Source organism: Megascapheus bottae, chromosome 9, assembly GCF_031878675.1.
Source record: "Megascapheus bottae isolate mThoBot1 chromosome 9, mThoBot2.hap1, whole genome shotgun sequence".
NCBI lineage: Eukaryota > Metazoa > Chordata > Mammalia > Rodentia > Geomyidae > Megascapheus > Megascapheus bottae.
Genome location: NC_143517.1, coordinates 21,464,880 through 21,484,977, shown reverse-complemented (window position 1 = coordinate 21,484,977; position 20,098 = coordinate 21,464,880). Strand labels below are relative to the sequence as shown.

At 41.3% G+C, this 20,098-nt stretch overlaps 1 protein-coding gene across 1 annotated transcript in view; it reads left to right on the top strand.

The window, feature by feature from the left end:
- Nucleotides 1-551: 551 nt before the first annotated feature.
- The window catches only part of C9H8orf89 (chromosome 9 C8orf89 homolog), a 26,209-nt gene continuing 6,662 nt past the window's right edge, over nt 552-20,098 (top strand). Inside the window, exons 1-4 of the mRNA XM_090338672.1 lie at nt 552-814; nt 14,912-15,081; nt 17,246-17,390; nt 19,549-19,644. Coding sequence (XP_090194798.1) covers nt 14,955-15,081; nt 17,246-17,390; nt 19,549-19,644 — 368 coding nt within the window. The 5' untranslated portion in view covers nt 552-814; nt 14,912-14,954. The remainder of the gene's footprint in view (nt 815-14,911; nt 15,082-17,245; nt 17,391-19,548; nt 19,645-20,098) is intronic.

Genomic DNA, 20,098 nt, shown 5'->3' with positions numbered 1-20,098 from the left:
GATCCTACTGTGTGTTAATCTGTACTCTTATCTCCAAGGAAGATAAGAGAGCACACCTAATTTCCCAGAGGGACTGGGGTGGGCTGAGGGAAGGGATTTGATCTCATCACCTATGTTGAGATTGAAAGTTGCAGATTCAAAAGTGCTTAAGTAAAGTTAGTTACTTTGGACCTGACAGATCTGATAGAAACGCCTGTGCAAACCCAGAAAGCTGGACTGCAAAGTACTGGATGGCCCTACCTTGGGGGAGGGCCCCGCGGTGGCCGACCAACCGTTGTCGGCCCAGCCCTGTCTCCGCACGCACCCCGCACCCAGCCCCTGCGCCTTGGCCTTGGCCGGGGCGAGGGCCCTCATGACCGCTGTCCCGGCCGCATGGGCACCGCCATCCACCCTGGCCTTGGACACTAACGCGGGGTCCTTGTCCCTGCACGACTGACCACTGCCGGGCTGGCGCCTTGCCACCAGCCCCCAGCTTCGGGTGCCTAGCAACCAGCCGCGTTGGCCCGAGGGCTGCAGCTGCAGTACTGGTGCCGCTGGCCAGGCGGGGCTGGGCTAGACAGAGCGGCGGGCGCGCCGGGCTGCCGGCCGCCGAGCATGCTCGCCCGGAGAGCAGTAACAGTGCTCGGGCTCCGCCCGCCTTCCCTTCCCGTCGCAGCCGACAGCCCTGGGAGGAGCCAGCCGGCCCAGGCCAGCCTCCGCCCAGCCATCCCTGCTTCCCGCACTGCCCGCTACCCCCGCTGCCCGAGCCGGTGCCCTTGGCGCCGCTGGTCAGGCACACAAAGAAACCCCTTCCCTCGGTGGAGCGGCAAGAATCGTGAGTGCGGGGCGGGGGCCAAAGAGAAGGGGCAGTGTCCTAAAGGGAGCGGTTACAACACGTGAAGTGTGCACGTTAGATGGCAAATTGGACTACTCTGAGAAAGAGATTGAGTGAGCAGCCCAGAGGGATGGAGAGAAAACACATCATTGTGGCACTCTGGGGCAAAGAAGATAACCACCCACAAGAGTACCCTAGCTGAGTGGAGGAGGACATCCCAGAACTCACCTGAGTGAGACGTGGGACTTGAAGTCAAGGCTGCTGTTCCACAAGTACATACCAATGAAGACAGGACTGACCTTATTTGCTTTCAGGTGTCCACAGCTTAGCATAAGGCCTTACACATTAGAATGCTTAGTAAATGCCTGTTAAATGGCTGACAGTTTTCTGGTTTGATTACCTAGTTAAACAGAGTGCCGTTTTCTGACTTAGCTAACAGAGGCAGACAACTCATTTGGGAAGGGAATAGTGATTTCATTTGGAATATATCTACTGCAAGGTGCTTGTTGTAGCTACACACAGGAGGCTGAAATTTGAGAATTGTGGTTTGCAGCAACCCTGGGCAGACAAATCCAAGAAACTTAACCTCCAGCTAACAAGGAAGAAAGCCAGAAGTGGAGATGTGGCTCAAATGGTAGCACTCTCTCCATGACTGAAAAAGCTAAGCAAGAATATAAGGAGACCCTGAGTTCAAGCTCAAGTATCAGCAAAAGGCTACCAAAGGAAGGAGGAGGTTGGGGAGGGGGAGGGGGAGAGGCAGGAAGGGAGAAGAAGAGAGAAGAAACTTGTGATTCAGACTAAAATAACATGACAATCAAATGAATTATTCTGCAACTCAACTCTGATGTAGATTACTTATTTGTTTAAAAAATAAAATTTTACCAGCATTTGCTAATATAGTGGAAATGGAGTTTTTTCAAACTTTCCTGCCAAAACTTCAAACAACATTGACTTCAAACAATGTTCAGATCTCAGCATCCTGAATTTGCTAGTATTAGTGTAATGAGCCACTAGTGCCAATTATATTTATCATTTAATCAATCATATTAAAATTATAGTTACTAGAATATTCTTAATCCATTATATGTTTATCAACAGTCACAATTAGTCCTTATTAATCCTTACTAAGTATTATGGAAGTAAAACCATGCATACAGGTATAAGTAAACTAACTGAATGCACAGTTGTCAGTCTCTGGTTTCAATCACATACAAAGCAAAATGAAATCTGATTTCAAGTTGTTCCTTGTTTTTGCATAATAAAAATAACTATAACGATTAAATACAAAAAACTAAAAATAAATAAAATTTTATATTACATTGAAAAAGAGAATGATTCCAGGTTTATTTCACTCCCATGTTTATGTTCTTTGGAGTATTTGAATTCCTGTCGAATTATTGACAGGGAAACTTTTTTTTTTTTTTTTTTTTTGGCCCCTTTCTCTTTCTGGCCCCGCTCGCTCCGGCCCGGCTAGGCCCCCTTTCTAGCTCAGGCCCCGCTCGCTCCGGCCCCGCTTGCTTCCGCCCGGCTCGCTCCAGCTTGCTCTTGGCCCCGCTCGCTCCGGCCCGGCCCTGCTCCTGGCTTGCTCTGGCCCCGCTCGCTCCGGCCCGGGTCGCTCCGGCCCTGGCTTGCTCTGGCCCCGCTCGCTCCGGCCCGGCCAGCTCTCGCTTGCTCCTGGCTCTGCTCGCTCTGGCCCTGCTCGCTCTGGCCCCGCTCGCTCCGGTCCTGCTCGCTCCGGCCACCACTCGGTTGGGCTCTGTTCACTTCAGCTCAGCTCGCTTCTTTCGCTCTCTGTCGCCGTCGCAGTCTTGTCTTCTGCCACTTTTCCGGTTTGGTTGTGTCTCGTCTCTGCCACTTCCGGCTTGGTTGTGTATGTGGGATACCGAGGAATCGAACCCGGGTCTTTGTGCATGCTAGTCAAGCACTTTAACCGCTAGGCCAAACTCCCGGGCCCTGACAGGGAAACTTTGTCATTGGGTATTTTGAGGATTAAATGAAGCCAAGCGTTCAGTGTTAATCTTTTTCCACTAACTTATATACAGTGGATATTGTCCAGGATCCTGCTTTCTCCATGATGCTGGTTCCTTTGGATAATAAGTTTTTCTAACTAAGCACCTCTCTGACTTTTCTTCATCTCCCTACATTGCATATATTTTAACAGTCTCTAGCTTTCTCATATCTCCATGACCAACTCTGATGCAGATTCTGGCTTTAATAATTCTCCTCCTCCTCCCTCTCCTTCTTCCTTTCCTTCTCCCTCCCCTCCCTCTCCTCCTCCCCCCAGATCCCCCTCCTCCTCCTCTTTCTCCTTCTTTTCCTCCTCCTCCTTTCTTTTTTCTTCTTATTTCTTCTTCTTGCCAATCCTGGGGCTTGAACTCAGGGCCTGATCATTTTCCTTGAGCTTTCTCAAGGCTAGTGCTCTACCATTTGACCACAGCACCATTTCAACCTTCTCTGTGTATGTGTACTGAGAAATCAAACCCAGAACTTTGTATATGCTAGGCAAGTATGCTACCATTAGGCCACACTCTGGGCCCTAGTCCAGGTTTTATGTCCCTGATGAATGTCCTGTACTCATTTTGTCTAAAAAGTTCATTACTCACCATCCCCACATCTAGCATGGCCAGCACTGGTATGGTTCCATAATTCTCTTAGCCCAGTTCACAGCATCAGTCATCTTTGGTGTATTTTTTTCCTTGCCAAACCTTCCACATCTAATGCATTTTCAATCTTATTCTCACTGTTGCTACCTTGATTGAACAACTCCAGGTTATTATTACTAGTCTCCCAATTCTTCTCCTTAACCCCAGGCTGTTAATCTTCCAAACGTGAAGTCGTAACTATAGGCCACACCTCTCTTTCAAAACCTTCAGTATCTTTCCATGGCCTAAAGAAGAAAGTATAAATCACCTTGTTCAGTATTCAGATGTGTCTGTGGTCTGATTTCCAGCCTATCATTTCATTTAATTAACTCTCATAATGCCCTTATCTGAACCCTCTCTCTTGAGGCAAACTGGAATCCTTACATTCTATATTCCATGCCATGACATCTTTCTTATATGGTTAGATGGAATGCTTCTACACATACTCCTGCTCATCTAAATCCTATTTAAATTTCCCTTCTTCCTATTATTTATTTATATTAATAATCTTTAAGTGGTTGGACAAAGGAGTTTGTAACAAGTGATTTATGAATACTATGCATCTTCATCAGTGTCACATCTTTCTTGCAACATTCTCACCCCTGATCTATCTCCTTCCCTTACTTTTTGAATTTACAGTATATACATTGAATTCTTGACTACATGTGGCCCTTTCTCCTCTTCAACTACCCGGCTTCCTCTTAGCTCCACCCCACTCACATGTACCCACCAAGTCTATTTTTTTTTGGGGGGGGGTGTTCAGTCATGGAGCTTGAACTCAGGGTGTGGTCACTGTCCTTGGGCTTTCTCAAGGCTAGAATACTACTACTTGAGCCACAGCACTACTTGCAAATTTTTCTGTGTATGTGGTACTGAGGAATCAAACCCAGCCAGGTCTTTGTGCATTCTAGGCAAGCACTCTACCACTAGGCCATGCTTCCAAGTCTTTTTTTTAAATCTTAAAATGCTATCTTTCCAACTCTGGTAATACTTTCTGTATCTTCTAAAGGTTTTAATATTACACTGTGTTAAGAGTTGTATGACTAGCTCAATGTTTTTCTTCTTTTGGATTGGAAATTACATAATGGTAGAATCTGTATCTTTGTATTTTTTGTGCACATGGCACATTGATTTCTACATAGTACTTAGTGAGTGTATCTAAGTGAATTATTTATTACTTGAAACTCTAAAACACTCATACACATCCAAAATATTAGTGACTTTATATGGATTTCTTGTACACAAGGCACATTGATTAATACATAGTATTTGCTTAGTGAATATATCTTGAGTGTGTAAATATATTACTTGAGACTAAGATGTAATAGCATATTGTTAGCTGAAGATGCAGATTCCAACATGTTAGTGACTTAATATATATATTTCTTGCTCACATCATAACAATTTCAAGGAATGTGTTCCTGATAAGAAAGTGGCTTTTTCCATTTGGCAGAAGAATCCAGATTCTGCCAGTCACTAGCATTTCACTGATGTCTAAACCCAGTACTAGCAAACAGTAACCATTTTACTCTTTATTTATATCATGTTGTGAACTTTAAAGATTTATTTTTGATATACACATGAGAAAAAAAAAGATTTATTTTTGCAGCTGGGCACCATGGCTCACACCTGGAATCCTAGCTACTAAGGAGACTGAGATCTGAGGATAGAGGTTCAAAGCCAGCCCAGACACTAAAGAATGTGAGACTCTTATCTCCAGTTAACCACTAGAAAACCGGAAGTGGGGCTGTGGCTCAGGGATAGGGTGATAGCCTTAAGCTGAAGAGTTCAGGGACAGCACCCAGGCCTAGAGCTCAAGCCCTATAACCCCCCCACCAAATTTTTTTTAAAAATTTGTGAATTGCAGTCAAATGAGTTGAAAACGTTAATCTGCTTCTTAAAAACTTACTGAAACTTCCTTTTCTTTCTTTCTGGGTCTCTCTTTTAAACTCAATTCTTCCAGTTTGCTAGGTAGTAGCCACATCATTACAGGACCATATCTCTAGCCCTGTTTCTCCACTGGCAGTTTTAGGTTAGGGTCTTGGTCCCTGTTACTCTCCACCAAGGCATATGCCTGAGTTGAACTCCACTTACTGTAGGTTCACTCCCTTCTTTGGAGTCACAGGCACATACCACCACATCCAGCTTCCCCTTCTGTGAAGACAGTCTCTTGGACTTGTGTTGGCCTCAAACCACAGTCCTCCATTCTTAGCTTCTATGTGGCTAGGATTATAAGCATGAGCTATCAGCACCCAGACTATAAGGTTCTTACTCTACTCAGTAGATTACACTCACAAGGAGGTGGCCATCTCCTAGGAATATTCCTTCTTATTTTAAATATTGATAGTGGGGCTTGAATTCAGGGCTTTACACTCTTGCTTGGCTTTTTTTTTTTTCTTAAAGCTGGCACTCTACTGCTTAATCATACCTCCACTTATGGCTTTTTTTCTGGTTAATTGGAGTTAATAGAATCTCAATGGACTTCTCTGCCTGGGCAGGCTTTGAATCTCGATCCTCAGATCTCAGTTTCCTAAATAGCAAGTACTCACTAGTGGCCAAACTCTGTTCTTGGAAAGAGAAGGAGGAATGATTTTAGTGGACAGTTTTGCTGTTTGCCTGGCATGAACAAGACCCTGAGAATAATCACCAGCACTACCCCAAAACAAAAACAAAAATCAACAACAAAAAATGTTCTCTGACACTTAGGTTGACCATTACTTGCCCAAATAAAGAAACAACCCTGCTTACTCCCCAGTTAGATTAGTCAATATGCTTTCTATTCGGGTAATGTACTTCAGCTCCTAGCACAATTTCTGCCATAATGAATAAACAAGTAGTTTCTCAATGAATCTATACCTTTATGTTCACTTGAAAAATATTTTGGTTTGAACAAAGCTAAAAGTAAAGATAATCATACTATCTCTTGCCTTTTCATTTTTGGGTTATTTTCAGCTTTTTTATTATGCCAAATATGGAGTATGAGATTCTTGAAAATATTCATACATAGTAGAATTGCTGAGTCAAAAACATTTAAAATTCTAAGGACACACGCACTGCTAGATTGCCTTCTGGAAATATGCCCATATATGCTCTCACTGAAATTCTGAGATTCCCTTAAACCCAATCTTACACTGCCTATTACTATTGATATTAAAGAAAAGATCCCTACCATTTTGATTGGCTAAGGTAGCAATTCATTACATTGATTTCTTTCACTTGAGTACTAATGAGAATAAATTGTTTATTGACCTAGTGCAGTTTTTCTGTAACTAGTAAGCTGCTCTTTTATAAATCTTCAGGATGATTTATTATTTATTTACGGGTTAAAGGTCTGAATCTATAAGCTAGATGCCAACATCCACAACACGGGGTAACAACTGTGGGAAAAGTTAAATCCTTAGGTTTATCTGTGAAACTCACAGTAGCCCCTTGTTGTTTTGGCCAGCATCTACAGTGTAGCCCCATGTGATCTCAGCAGACAGCTAAAGCAAGATCATTGAAAAATATTTGCAGTAGTATTCAGGTCAGGAATTGGGAATGGAGTGAAGCTGTCATTTAAGATTCATGCCTCAAGTGGCCAGCTACAGAACAGGAGACTGAGCAGGTAGTCACACACAAGGACTGGGCCTTGGAAAATCATAGTTATGGATGGTGTAAAGTTCAGGACCTGTCAGGCCCTTCCACCAAGTGCATCTGGAAGCTGTGGTGTTCATGTGAGCTTCACAAGAATGCCTGAAATCCATACACACAGCCAAGTTCCATGGCAGCTGGAGTCTGTGGGTGTATCAAGCTAATCTATCCATATTAATATCAACTCCAGTGGAGGGAATGTTTGTCCCATGCTACTTTTTACTAGTAAGCAGGGAAACTGAAAACCATTTCAAACCAACTACAGACCTAAATCACTCCCATTTACCAGTGGGTGAGCAACACATACAAAACAGGAAGGAATGGATAACTCCAGCCTTTGGTCTCTCCAGGAGGTGCATTGTTCAAGAAAAGTGCAGATTCGCAGAGGTACTGAATATCTACCCTTGCCTACACAACCACTCCAGCAGATAGAACACATTAAATATTTATTTTTACCTCTTTTAAGATTTAAAAAAAATGCTGATTGATTCCTTTGTTCATGCATGTTTCTTATTCACCTACAACTTTTTCTCTCCTAGTAAAATTATTTTATTCTATTATCTCATGATGGTTGCCTTCATTTTTCATTCTTCTCCTCTTTACATTTTAGATATTCTAACTTTTCTTTTGCTTCTCACTTCCTACTTTCTTATCTCTCATTTTTATCACTTTTTATTTTATTTATTTATTTATTTTTTTTGCCAGTCCTGGGCTTGAGCTCAGGGCCTGAGCACTGTCCTTGGACTTTCTCAAGGCTAGAGCTCTACCACTTGATCCTCAGCACCACTTCCGGCTTTTTTCTATATGTGGTACCGAGGAATCGAACCTGGGTCTTCATGCATGCTAGGCAAGCACTTTAAGCACTAGGCCAAACTCACGGCCCCTTTTATCACTTTTAAAACCTTTGCTTTATATTATTTCTGACCCTGCCGTTTATGTGATTATTAGAGTTATGTGTAGCCAGTACATGGTTTTTATTTTATTTTTATATATTTCACAGCTATTAGTTGTCATTGCTGCATTTGTTTCTCCTTTCTTTGCAATACTAGGGATTAAGCAATATTGTATAAGTGATCCAGCATTGAGCTATAAGCTAGAGAGCTAGAGTAAGCACATATTGTATATGCACAACCCACCCCTGATCAAACTTCAGGGATTGCTTTAACTCAAAGAACAGGGGAGATTAATTAGAATAAAAATAAAACCAAGTGGATGACCAGACTCCCAAGTAGCCACTGCTGTGGCCATAGCACCTATGAGTGAACACAAACTAGGTTGCTTCTTATCCCTTTAGACCACTTTTTTTTTTTTCCAGTCCCAGGCTTGAGCTCAGGGCCTGAGCACTGTCCTTGGATTTTTCAAAGCTAGAATTCTACCACTTGAGCAACAGCACCACTTCTAGCTTTTTTTTTCTATGTATGTGGTACCAAGGAATTGAACCTGGGTCTTTATGCATGCTAGGCAAGCACTCTACCACTAGGCCAAACTCCCAGCCCCAAGACCACCACATATTCTTGACATGAGTAGAGGAGTCATTACAGAAGTTGGACCTTATAGACCTTTTGGTCTACAGCTGGGTTCTCTGCTGATTTTCTACCAGTCCATTAAATAATTAATACCACGGCTCCTCGAATAATTCCCTTAAATAGGATTGCTTTTAAACTAATTCTAAAAATGCTAATATTAATGACACTGATACCAAAAATGGCAGAGAAAACTATAGGCCTATATCCTTGATGAACATAGATTTAAAAATATATATACAAGACATTTGAAAGCAATTCACCAACACAGTAAAAAAAGAAAAATCATCCACTGTAATGGCATTTTACCCCAGGGTGGCAAGGGCTAGATCAACATATACAAATCAGTTCATGTAAAGCAGCACATAAAATCAAAGACAAAAATCATATGATTTTCCCAATAGCTGCAGAAAAAGATTGGGACAACATTTCATCCCTTTATGATAAAATCATTGAAATCCTAGGTGTAGAGGAATGACACCAAGACATAATAAAGACTATATGCAAATAGACCATAGTCCATATATTGAACTAGAGAAAAGTGGAAGCATTTCCTCCACGCTTTTATTCATTGACATTTTAGCCAACGCAATATAAGCCAAGGCAATTCGAAGAAATGGATACTCCCCACCCCCAAAATGTCTAAGTTTGAAATCTCTTCTGAGTCTTAAAATGACCTCTATATCTGTAAGCTTCTGTAAAATCAAAAGGAAGGGACTGGGAGTTTAGCCTAGTGGTAGTGCCTGCCTACCTTGCACAAAGACTTGGTTCGAATCCTCGGTACCACATATATAGAAAAAAAGCCAGAAAGGGGGCTGTGGATCAAGTGGTAGAGCTCTAGCCTTGAGAAAGCCTAAGGACAGTGCCCAGGCCCTGAGTTCAAGGCTCAGGACTGGCAAAAAAAAAATCAGAAGGAAAACTACCCACTTCTAGTATAAAATGGCACAGAGTAAACATCACCATTCTAAATGGGAAGAATAGGAGAATAGGGATTTGATGACAGATGGGAATAAAGTAAGACTAAAATCTAGCAGAGCCAACATCCACAACACGGGGTAACAACCTAATATCCTAAGGCTTTGCAAAGTATTTGGCCATTCCAGTTACAGCCCGTATGGCCTGGGGCTGACTCTGCTTGTCGCCTCAGCAGATGACCCTGAGATCTCCACTGCAGCTTTGGCTTCCCCCTCACATCTTCAGGCTTCATCCTCTTACCTGCTACACCTCGCTTGCCTTCCCAGGTCTAGCTTTGAAATCTGGGTGGAAGCTTCTAGAATCCTGTCATTCTTGCATTCTGTATGCCTGCAGAAGCATGCAGCTCATGCAATTGATGCTAGACCCACTTGGACCATGGCTGATGGTTTCTGAGTACCTGGGTAGCAAGCACAGTGAAATGAGTCCTGGAGAAACAATTTCATAGGTGCTCCAGAAGTGTTCCTTTTTCAAGGGAATGATTTTCCTGTGAATTTATAGCCTAGATTCCTATCTACTCAGGAGACTGATCAAGGAAGGCTTTTCCAGGCAGAAAAGTCTGTGAGACGCCACCTTCAAAATCAGCAGCAAAAAGGAAGGAGGAGTTTGTGGTTCACATGGTAGAACACCAGTCTAACAAATGAGAGGCCTTGAATTTGACTCCTAGGACTGTCAAGAAGAACATTTAAACAAAATTTCAAAACCTCAAAACATTAAACACCAAAATAATAATCTAGTAAAACAAAATGGACAAATAAGCTGAAAAGACAGTTCTCAAAAGAAGTACAAGTAACCAGAAAAATGTGCAATCTCCTTAGCCATTAGAGTAATACAAATCAAAACCACATGAGAATCTACCTCATTACAGTCAGAATGGATAAAACACACAACGAAGAAAATGGGGGTGGATGTGAAAAGATAAGGAATCATTATTATTGTGGAAATGTAAATCAGGCCAGCCATATAGAAAAGTTTGGAGCTTCTTCAAAAGGAAGGAAGGAAGGAAGGAAGGAAGGAAGGAAGGAAGGAAGGAAGGAAGGAAGGAAGGAAGGAAGGAAGGAAACTAAAAGTGGAATTATCATGTGGCTCTGCAACTTCAGAGTAGGTATACAAAGGAATCAAGCTCAGCATACAAAAGAGATGCCTACATATATAGCCATATTCATTATGGCATGATTCATATCACCAAGTTATAGAATCAATCTAGTCATCCATCCATTTATAAATGGGTAGAGAAATGTGTTACAGATGTCCAATGGAATATTAGCCCACACAGAAGAATGAAGTCATGTAATTTGCAGGAAATTAAAAGAAATTGATTATCATCCTGTGATTATTATGTGGTAAAAATGTGAAAAATTTCAAGACTTACATGTTCTCAAAACTGTTTTTATCTGCTACTTATCCTTTCTTAGGAAGCTTCATAAAAATGAGCTAATAAAAATGGCTTTATGGGGGCTGGGCTGGGAGTTTGGCCTAGTGGTAGAGTGCTTGCCTAGCATGCACAAAGACCTGGGTTTGATTCCTCGGTACCACACACATAGAAAAAAAGCCAGAAGTGGTGCTGAGGCTCAAGTGGTAGAACGCTACCCTTGAGAAAGCCCAAGGATGGTGCTAGGGCCCTGAGTTCAAACTCAGGCAACTGAGTTTTGCCAGGACTGGCAAAAAGAAAAGAAATGACAAACATTATGTAGCTCCTTGTCACACCCTCAGTATCTGACATAATTGCATTCAGTAAAATTTTTGTTAAGTGAATGAATGGATGAATGGATGCATGAATAGTGAGTAAGTAAACATTTGACTTTTTCTTCTAGTTCCAAGCGAGGTAATAAAATAATACTATAATTTAAAAATATTTGGAATATTTTTACATCAAAGGAATTTTTAAAATACACTCATTTTGGGGTTGTCATGAAAATTTAGTCATTATTTTATAGGTATTTTAAGCAATTTACTACAAATCTGATTTTCATTCCTATTAATCTGAGAACATTTGTTTTAAATAAGTTCTTTATTGCCTGACCCAGAACAGACACATGTGCATGTACTTTGTTCTTTTTCTTATCTCTTCTTAGATGTGTGGAGATTTTAATGGTCTTTTTATTAGTCTTATAAAGTACCCTTCATTTTTCTATTTCTATTAGTAAATGGTACTGTTCATGTTTGCAGGGAACAACAGATCAAAACCACTTAATTTTTCATAATTTCAGTACATTCCTTAAGTTATACATACTTTTAAATGTCGGCTTTAAAAAAACAACTTTTTATTATGGAAAAATTCAAACACAATAAAAAAAATGCGGAAATAGCTGGATTCTGGTAGCTCATGTCTGAAATCCTAGCTACTGACAAGGCTGCAATCTGAGGATTGAGAAAATTTCATGAGACTCTAATCTCCAATTAACCATCAAAAAGCCTGAAGTGTAGCTGTAGCATGCTAGCCTGGAGTAAAAAAGCTCAGGCAACATGCATAGGCCCTGAGTTCAAGTTGCACACACACACACACACACACACACACACACACACACACACACACACAGAGCAGAAGTAACAGTTTAGTGGATCTGTGTAAAGTTGTATGAACTTCCTAAAAAGAAAGGAGCAAAAATAAAAAAATAGAAATCCTGTCTAGGATGGTAAAAAATGCAAGTGCCTACTGGAGGGGAGCAGGCACTTACCCTAGCCCCTGGTTGTTTCTTCTGTCCTGGAAGAGGGCCTTCTAGAAGGGCAAAGAGGCCTTGAAGCTGAAAGAACATCGTCTGGCTGTTTCCACCTCTATAAATAAAGAGGTTACTAGCACAGAATCTGGATCGTGATTCTAAGAGGCCTCTACGAATTTAGTAATTGCAATTTACCCCACATCTCAGGCTAGTTTTAGTGTCATTTCCATCATTGTTGCCTTGCCGATTGTCTTGTTTTCAAGTCTTCAGCACAAATCCTGTGAAATCTAAAGAGCTTTAGAGTTTGTCTCCAAGAACATCAAAGTAGACCTGAGCTTCTCTTCTTTTTTTTTTGTTGTTGTTTGGTAGGATTAGCACCAAGAATAGAGGGCGGGGGCCCCAGTAGAGAATAAACCTCGGAGTCTTAGCCAGGGCCAGGGCCAGGGCCAGGAGACTTGGCAGGTCAGGTTGGAGGAGCCCAACATTCACGGGCCCCTGGCATCATGCCGAGTTAGTATTGCCTCTTTGCCTTTGTTGCCCTTGCTGGGTCACCTCCATCTTGTCACCCATCACTGTTTGGCCTCCGTGCTCACCTTTAACTGCCAACACTGCCCTCTTAGGCAGACCCAAGCTCTCATCTCCAAATCCCCTTTGTTTAAAACTTGATTTCTCTGGTTACAGTAATAACATCAGCAGGATTTGACCTAGCTTGTTAGTAGGAATGGCCTTGTAGATGGCTTACCTCTCTCTCTCCTCCATCTCTTGGGTCCTTTTTACCCTCTAGCATTCCTTTTCCTTTCTCTTCTTTCCTTTGTCTTCAGCTGCCTCCCTTTCACAGGATTACATGTGTGTTCTAGATGCTGCGAACTACATTCCTGAGTCTCAGCCTCTGCCCTGCTGGCACCACATCTTTTAGGTCAATTATTATTATTATCATTATTATTATTATTGTGATACAAACACACATACACAGCACTGAATTTCTGTAACTTGGAATTTGAGAGAATTCATTAAAATATTAAGATACAGGGACTGGGAACATGGCTTAAAGGTAGAGTACTTACTTGCCTAGCACGCATAAAGTCCTGGGCTTGACTCCCCAGTACCACACACACAGAGAAAGCTGCAAGTGGTGCTGTGTCTCAAGCGATAGAATGCTAGCCTGAGCAAAAGAAGCTAAGGGACAGTGCCCAGGCCCTGAGTTCAAACCCCAGGACTGACCATGCTGTCCCCACATATATATGTAATACATATGTATATATATAAATTAAAAATAATTACTATATATTTGCTTTATTCTTTTTATTGTTATTATAAAGATGATATACAGAAAAGTTAACAGTTACATGAGTCAGGAAATGAGCACTTTTTTCATACATTTTTATTAATTAATAGAAGGCTACGGTATATTCACCAGACAGAAGGTGCGTTACTTCACATACTTTGAAACCCTTTCTTATGTCTTGGTTCCCATTTCCCATCCCCTTAGCCCTGCCTCTTATCTTGTTTTCCTCCCTTCCCTATCTGACTTCAAATAACCAAATATGCATATATACAATATATCAGATAACCAGGTGAAATACTGTAACAATATGAGATAACTAAGGGACAGCAAAAGAGATGAGAGATAACATAGTACATTAAGGACAATCACTCATTATATGGCTTTTGTTTCTATATCCTAGAGGTCCTCTCATTTAGTGTCATCCTATATGGCCTTATGTATCTAGGTTTTGTTCTATTGTAAATCTCTGCTAGTAGAGCCCAAGGTTTCTACTGATTATGACAAATGAGGGAAATCATTGAGCCTGTGTTCCTTTGAGTCTGGCTTAATATGATTTTTTTCTAAGTCTTTCCATTTCCTTACAAATGGAGGGATGTCGTTCTTTCTGAAAGCAGCATAGAATTCCACTGTGTATAAATACCACATCTTCTTGATCCAATCATCTACTGAGGGGCATCTGGGTTTGTTTCATATCTTCCCTATGGTAAATAGTGCTGCATGAACATCCTTGTGCTAGTGGCTTTAATATGTCCTTGTTTCTGGATGTTTGGGTAAACGCCAAGTAGTAGAATTGCTGGGTCATAGGGGAATGAGCACATTTCTTTTTGGACAGGTTTCCCCTTCCCTTGCTCTCTGTTTTTCCTCTCTGGTCCCCACCCACAAATTGTATAGTTCATGTTCAATGTAGTACCTAGTGAGTACCACTGCTGAGCTTCTACTTTATTCTTAAAAGCCTCTTGCTTTAACACTCCCAGAAGATGTTGGGTGCTGGTGGCTTACTTTTTGTAATCCTAGCTACTCAGGAGACTGAGATCTGAGGAACAAGTTTCAAAGCCAGCCTGGGCACAAAAGGACCTGAGACTCTTATCTCCAATTAATCTCTAGAAAATGGGAAGTGGGGCTATGACTTAGGGGTAGGGCAGTAGCCTTGAGCTGAGGAGCTCAGGGACAGCACCCAGGCCAAGTTCAAACTCCATGACAATGCCCCCTCCCTCCCTCTCTCCCCTCAAAAAAGCTAAGGAGAAACGTTCTGGCCCTGAGTTGATACATATATGTTATAAGTAAATCCCTTTTAAGATGTAATCTTTGTGGTATAAAACAAATGAGCAAAAATGACTACGAGTAATGCCTGTGTTCTCTCTTTCCATGTCGTGTGCCTGGAGCAGTACTATCTCCTTTTCACCTGCGCTGTTGAAAGAAGAAAAGAACATGTCGGTGCTAACTCCTGAAATAAAATGTGAGACTTCTAAAGTCACCAGAAGATCTCTAGAAAATTGTTTTCTTTTTGAGAGTAATTGGAGGAAAGCAGTTTTAGAAACACAGAAGATGAGGAAAGGTAATGTCATGGTAATGATTACTTTCTTTAAGGAAAGAATACAGGTGGATGAGGATGAAGTAGACAGCAGAAGTAGATGGCGTGGATGTATGAAAATAAAACAGTGAAACATGTTTCAATGGTTTTAGGAAGGGGGAAAGGAGAGCAGAGGGGATGGACTGGTTTAGAATACATTGCATGTATGTGTGGAAAAGTTACAGTGGCTAGCACTCTACCATTTGACCATTTGAACCACAGCTCTACATCCAGCTTTTTGATGGTTAGTTGGAGATAATAATCTCATGGACATTTTTTTGCCTGGGTTGGCTTGGGACTGTGATTCTCAGTCTCCCGAGTCGCTAGGAGTACAAGTGTGAGTCACTGAAGCCAGCCTTGAATTTCATATTTTAGGACATTCACATTATTATTATTTTTTTGTGGGTTATGGGGCTTGAACTCTGGGCCGGGGTGCTGTCCCAAAGCCCCACTGTCTGTTTTCTAGAGGTTAATTGGAGATGAGTTTCATGTTATTTAGTGCCTGGCTGGCTTTGAACCGAGATCCTCAGATTTCAGCCTCTTGAGGAGTTAGGATTACAGGCATGAGCCACTGCGCCCGGCTAGACATACACATTTTTTAGCAATGCTTTTTATATTAATAATTCCATTCTAACCTATGTAGAGAACATTTTATATCCCATAATTGTTCAATAAAGTCTAGCTTGAGAACCTTAGGCTTTCCCTCTTTTTATTTATGTCATTTGAACTTGTGTTAACTTGGATTGCTTGTGCAGCTGGTGATCTACCACTTGAATTATACTTTTTTTTTTTTTGCCAGTCCTGGGCTTCAGCTCAGGGTCTGAGCACTGTCCTTAGACTTTCTCAAGGCTACAGCTCTACCACTTGAGCCTCAGCACCACTTCTGGCTTTTTTTTCACTGTATGTGGTACTGAGGAATCAAATCTGGGTCTTCATGCATGCTAAGCAAGCACTCTACCACTAGGCCAAACTCCCAGCCCCTTCTTTTTCTTTTTTTTTTTTGCCAGTCCTGGGGCTTGAACTCAGGGCCTGGACACTGTCCTTGAGCTTTCTCAAGGCTATCCTTCTACCACTTGCACTACAGCATTACTTCTGGCTTTTTCTATGTATGTAATGCCAAGTAGTCAAACCCAGAAGTCAAACTTCATGCATGGGAGGCAAACACTCTACCACTAGGCCCCACTCCTGGTCACACCGTTCTTTTTTTTTTTTCTTATCACACCGTTCTTTCTTGCAATTAGCTTTTTGCTGAGTGTTTTGGAGATGGAATTTCATAGACATTTCTGCCCAGCTGTGTTTGACTTGAGATCCTTTGGCTCTGTCTCTTACATAGATAGGATAACAGGAATGAGCCACCAGCATGTGGCACAGGTTTTACTTTTCACTTCCAAGTTATGATTGTACCTTTTAGTTCATCCTGAATTCTGACTTCCTCCTGAATTCTGCCTTTAAAGTTATTAATGGATATATAATTCTATTATATATAATTTATTTTTTATTTTGCATATACTTATGCTATTAAAGGGGTTTATTATAATATTTTCATGTATACCACATAGTATAGTTTTAACAAACTCACCTCTTCTGCCATTCTATTACTCTCCAACCTCCTCCCCTCTCGCAAACAGCATTTACTGAGTTTCATTATGCTCTATTCATGAGCATGTACACATATATATGCATATTTACATATACATATACATTTGATCCTTTTTACCCCTCAGTGTCTCACTTCCTCCTTCTCATTTCAACGATCCCCCCCCCTTTTTTTTTGCCAGTCTTGAGCTTGGGCTCAGGGCCTGAGCACTGTCCCTGGATTTTATCAAGACTAGGGTTCTACCACTTGAGCCACAGCACCACTTCTGGCTTTTTGCTACATATGTGGTACTGACGAATCGAACCCGGGTCTTCGTGTATGCTAGGCAAGCACTCTACCACTAGGCCAAACTCCCGGCCCCACGATCCCCCTTTTATATTCACACTATGTAGTTCTTGAACATAGCACAATTCAAATTGTTCTACAATTTTAATTACACTTGGGGGTGACAATCACTTAGTTTTCTTTACTCAATGATTGCTTTTTATATTTTATCTGCATTTTAGTAGTACGTATTTAACCAAGATGCTTACCATAATATTTTTCAAATAGAATACATTGGTTTAGAAGAGCCCAAACAATGTGTCAAAATGCCGCATTTACCAGGATTGTCAAGTTGTCAAAAGAGTGTAAGCTCCACTCCACTAGCGGTTCATAAACGCCTGCTGCGAGCCGACACGGAGATGTCCACAATCAGGTAGATCACTGCTATCCAGATCACTAGTCAGACTCTTTGGTGCAGTTACGGCTTATGCTACTAACATTGTGAGAGGCAGGGAGTTCTTGTTGAGAATTGAATTCTTTCTTGCCTACTGGTGTTTTTCTATAAGGATTTAATTTCTAAAATTTAACTTAGCCATTTTATTCAGAATGACAAGTAAGTACCTGATTTACAAATGACATTTCCAGAAAGTTTTCAGATAATTTTCTTGCTTTTCTTGTTTTTCTTTATTTGTACCCCACTCTGGTATTGAACTTGTGATCCTCTTTTGACTGAAAGAATTAACAGGCATGCTTCTCCACACTGGGATTCCTTAATTTATTTTATTATTATTTTTATTTTTTTATTTTTTATTTTTTGCCAGTCCTGGCTTGAGCTCAGGGCCTGAGCACTGTCCTTGGACTTTCTCAAGGCTAGAGCTCTACCACTTGAGCCTCAGCACCACTTCCGGCTTTTTTTTCAATGTATTGGTACCGAGAAATCAAACCCGGGTCTTCATGCATGCTAGGCAAGCACTCTCCCCCTAGGCCAAACTCCTGTCCCCTCCCTTAATTTTTTTTTTTTTAAATTTTAGTTAGATCAAGCCAATCAGTAGCTTTGGTGTGCTTCTAGATAAAAATTTAAGGTTCTGAAGTATTAACAAATTTCTGTTCTATGAATACAGAATCTTGTGTTTTGATTCTTTAATGACTGCTGGTGTGAGAGAAGATTGTTTCTAAGATGCCAGCCTAGGTAAAACCCCATGTGTACTATAAAGAATAACACAGGAGTTCATGCATGTGTGCTAGTCATAGGGCTTGAACTCAGGGCTTGGGCACTGTCCTTGAGCTTCTTTTGCTCAAGGCTAATGCTCTTTTACTTGAGCTACAGCTCCGTTTTTTTTTTTTTTTTTCTTTTTTAAAGTAGTTTATTGGAGATAAGAGTTTCATGAACTTTTCTTCTTTGAGCCACAATCCTTAGATCTTGGCCTCCTGAGTAGCGAGAGGAAGATAAACATACATATATCTTAGAAGGCTGAGATCTGATGATCACAGGTTAAAGCCAGACTGTGCAGGAAAGTCTGTGAGATTCTTATCTCCAATAAATGAGTTTGAAAAAGCCAGAAGTGGTATTGTGGCTCAAGTGGTAGAGTGCTAGCCTTGAGCACAGAGAGCTCAGGGACAGAGCGTAGGCCCTGAGTTCAAACCCCAGGACTAGGAGGGAATGGAAGAAAGAAGTCTAGTTTTGAACTCAAGGCCTTGAGCTTGATCGGCTTCCGTGCTCTACCACAAGGGCTATACCTCCACCTGGTGTTTTGCTGGCTAATTGGAGCTTCGATCTTAATCCTTCATTTCTCAGTTTCCAGCTGGGAGGTGGCTTAGTGGTAGAGTGCCTGCCTAGTATGCATGAAGCCCTGGGTTTGATTCCTCAATACCACATTAAAAAAAAAAAAAAAAGGAAAAGAAAAACGAAGACAGGCCAGGTGCCGGAGGCTGAGATTGAGGTTCAAAGCCAGGTTGAGCATGGAAGTTCATGTGACTCTTATCTCCAATTAACCACCAGAAAATTGGGAAGTGACTCTGTGACTCATGGTGTTAGAGTGGTAGGGTTGAGCTGAAGAGCTCAGGGACAGCACGGAGGCCCAGAGTTCAAGCCCCACAACAAACAAAAACAAAATAATCAAATACAATTCTCAGCTTTCTGAGGATCTAAGGTTACAGATGTGAGCCACAGGCACCTGCCCTATTCCTCCTTTTAAATTTACCATTACACATATACATTTTTCAGGTCATTATATTATCTTTGAACAGTCTTATTAGCTGCATTGTCTTTCATTGCTGGGGCCCACAGTTTGTCTGATCATTTCTGTTGTTGAAGTTATTTGGATTTTGGGGCTGTACAGATAATACCACAATGAGCAAATCATGCATATAGTTTTACTCTTTATTTTCAATATCACTTTTTTTTCTTTTGTAATTTGACTATTCGGGAAATTATCATATTACCTTAAGTAAGAATTTACTTAAGTCAATGAAAGGTAATCTGGATACATTTTATTCATGTTAAGAGAAGCATCCTATCCTTCACATAGAAAGTGGAATAGCCGTGACTTGAGTAGCCGCAGTAAATGTGAGCTCTTTCTGTACCTTTGCAGCCATTCCAGTGAGAACATATCCAATTGCCTGCAAGTATCGTATCCTCCCTTGCGTATCACTCAGCGTTCTGTGAAAGAACAACACTGGCAAAGCAGGGAAGTACTCTTTTCTCTTTTGGGTACAACCCCCTTTACCTTCTTTTTACCCCTATATGTGAGTATTTGATTCAAAAACTCTGAGAAAGTCTGATCTGTCAATTTGTTTTTAATGGTGACCAGAAATGTAATTGATTCTCACAGCATACTCGGGGACTATAATGGGTCACCGTAATCCTACAGGTGAAGAATATTTCAAAGTTACGACTGGCTAGCCCAAGCCTAATGTAGAAATTTGGAATTCTTGGACCAGGAGTATGGCCTAGTGGTAGAGTGCTTGCCTAGAATGCATAAAGCCTGGGTTCTATTCCTTGGTACCACATGCACAGAAAAAGCTGGAAGTAGTGCTATGGCTCAAGTGGTAGAGCGCTATCCTTGAGAAAGCCCAAGGTTGGTGCCCAGGCCCCAAGTTCCAGCCCCAGGATTGGCAAAAAGAAAAAACAAGTGAAATTTG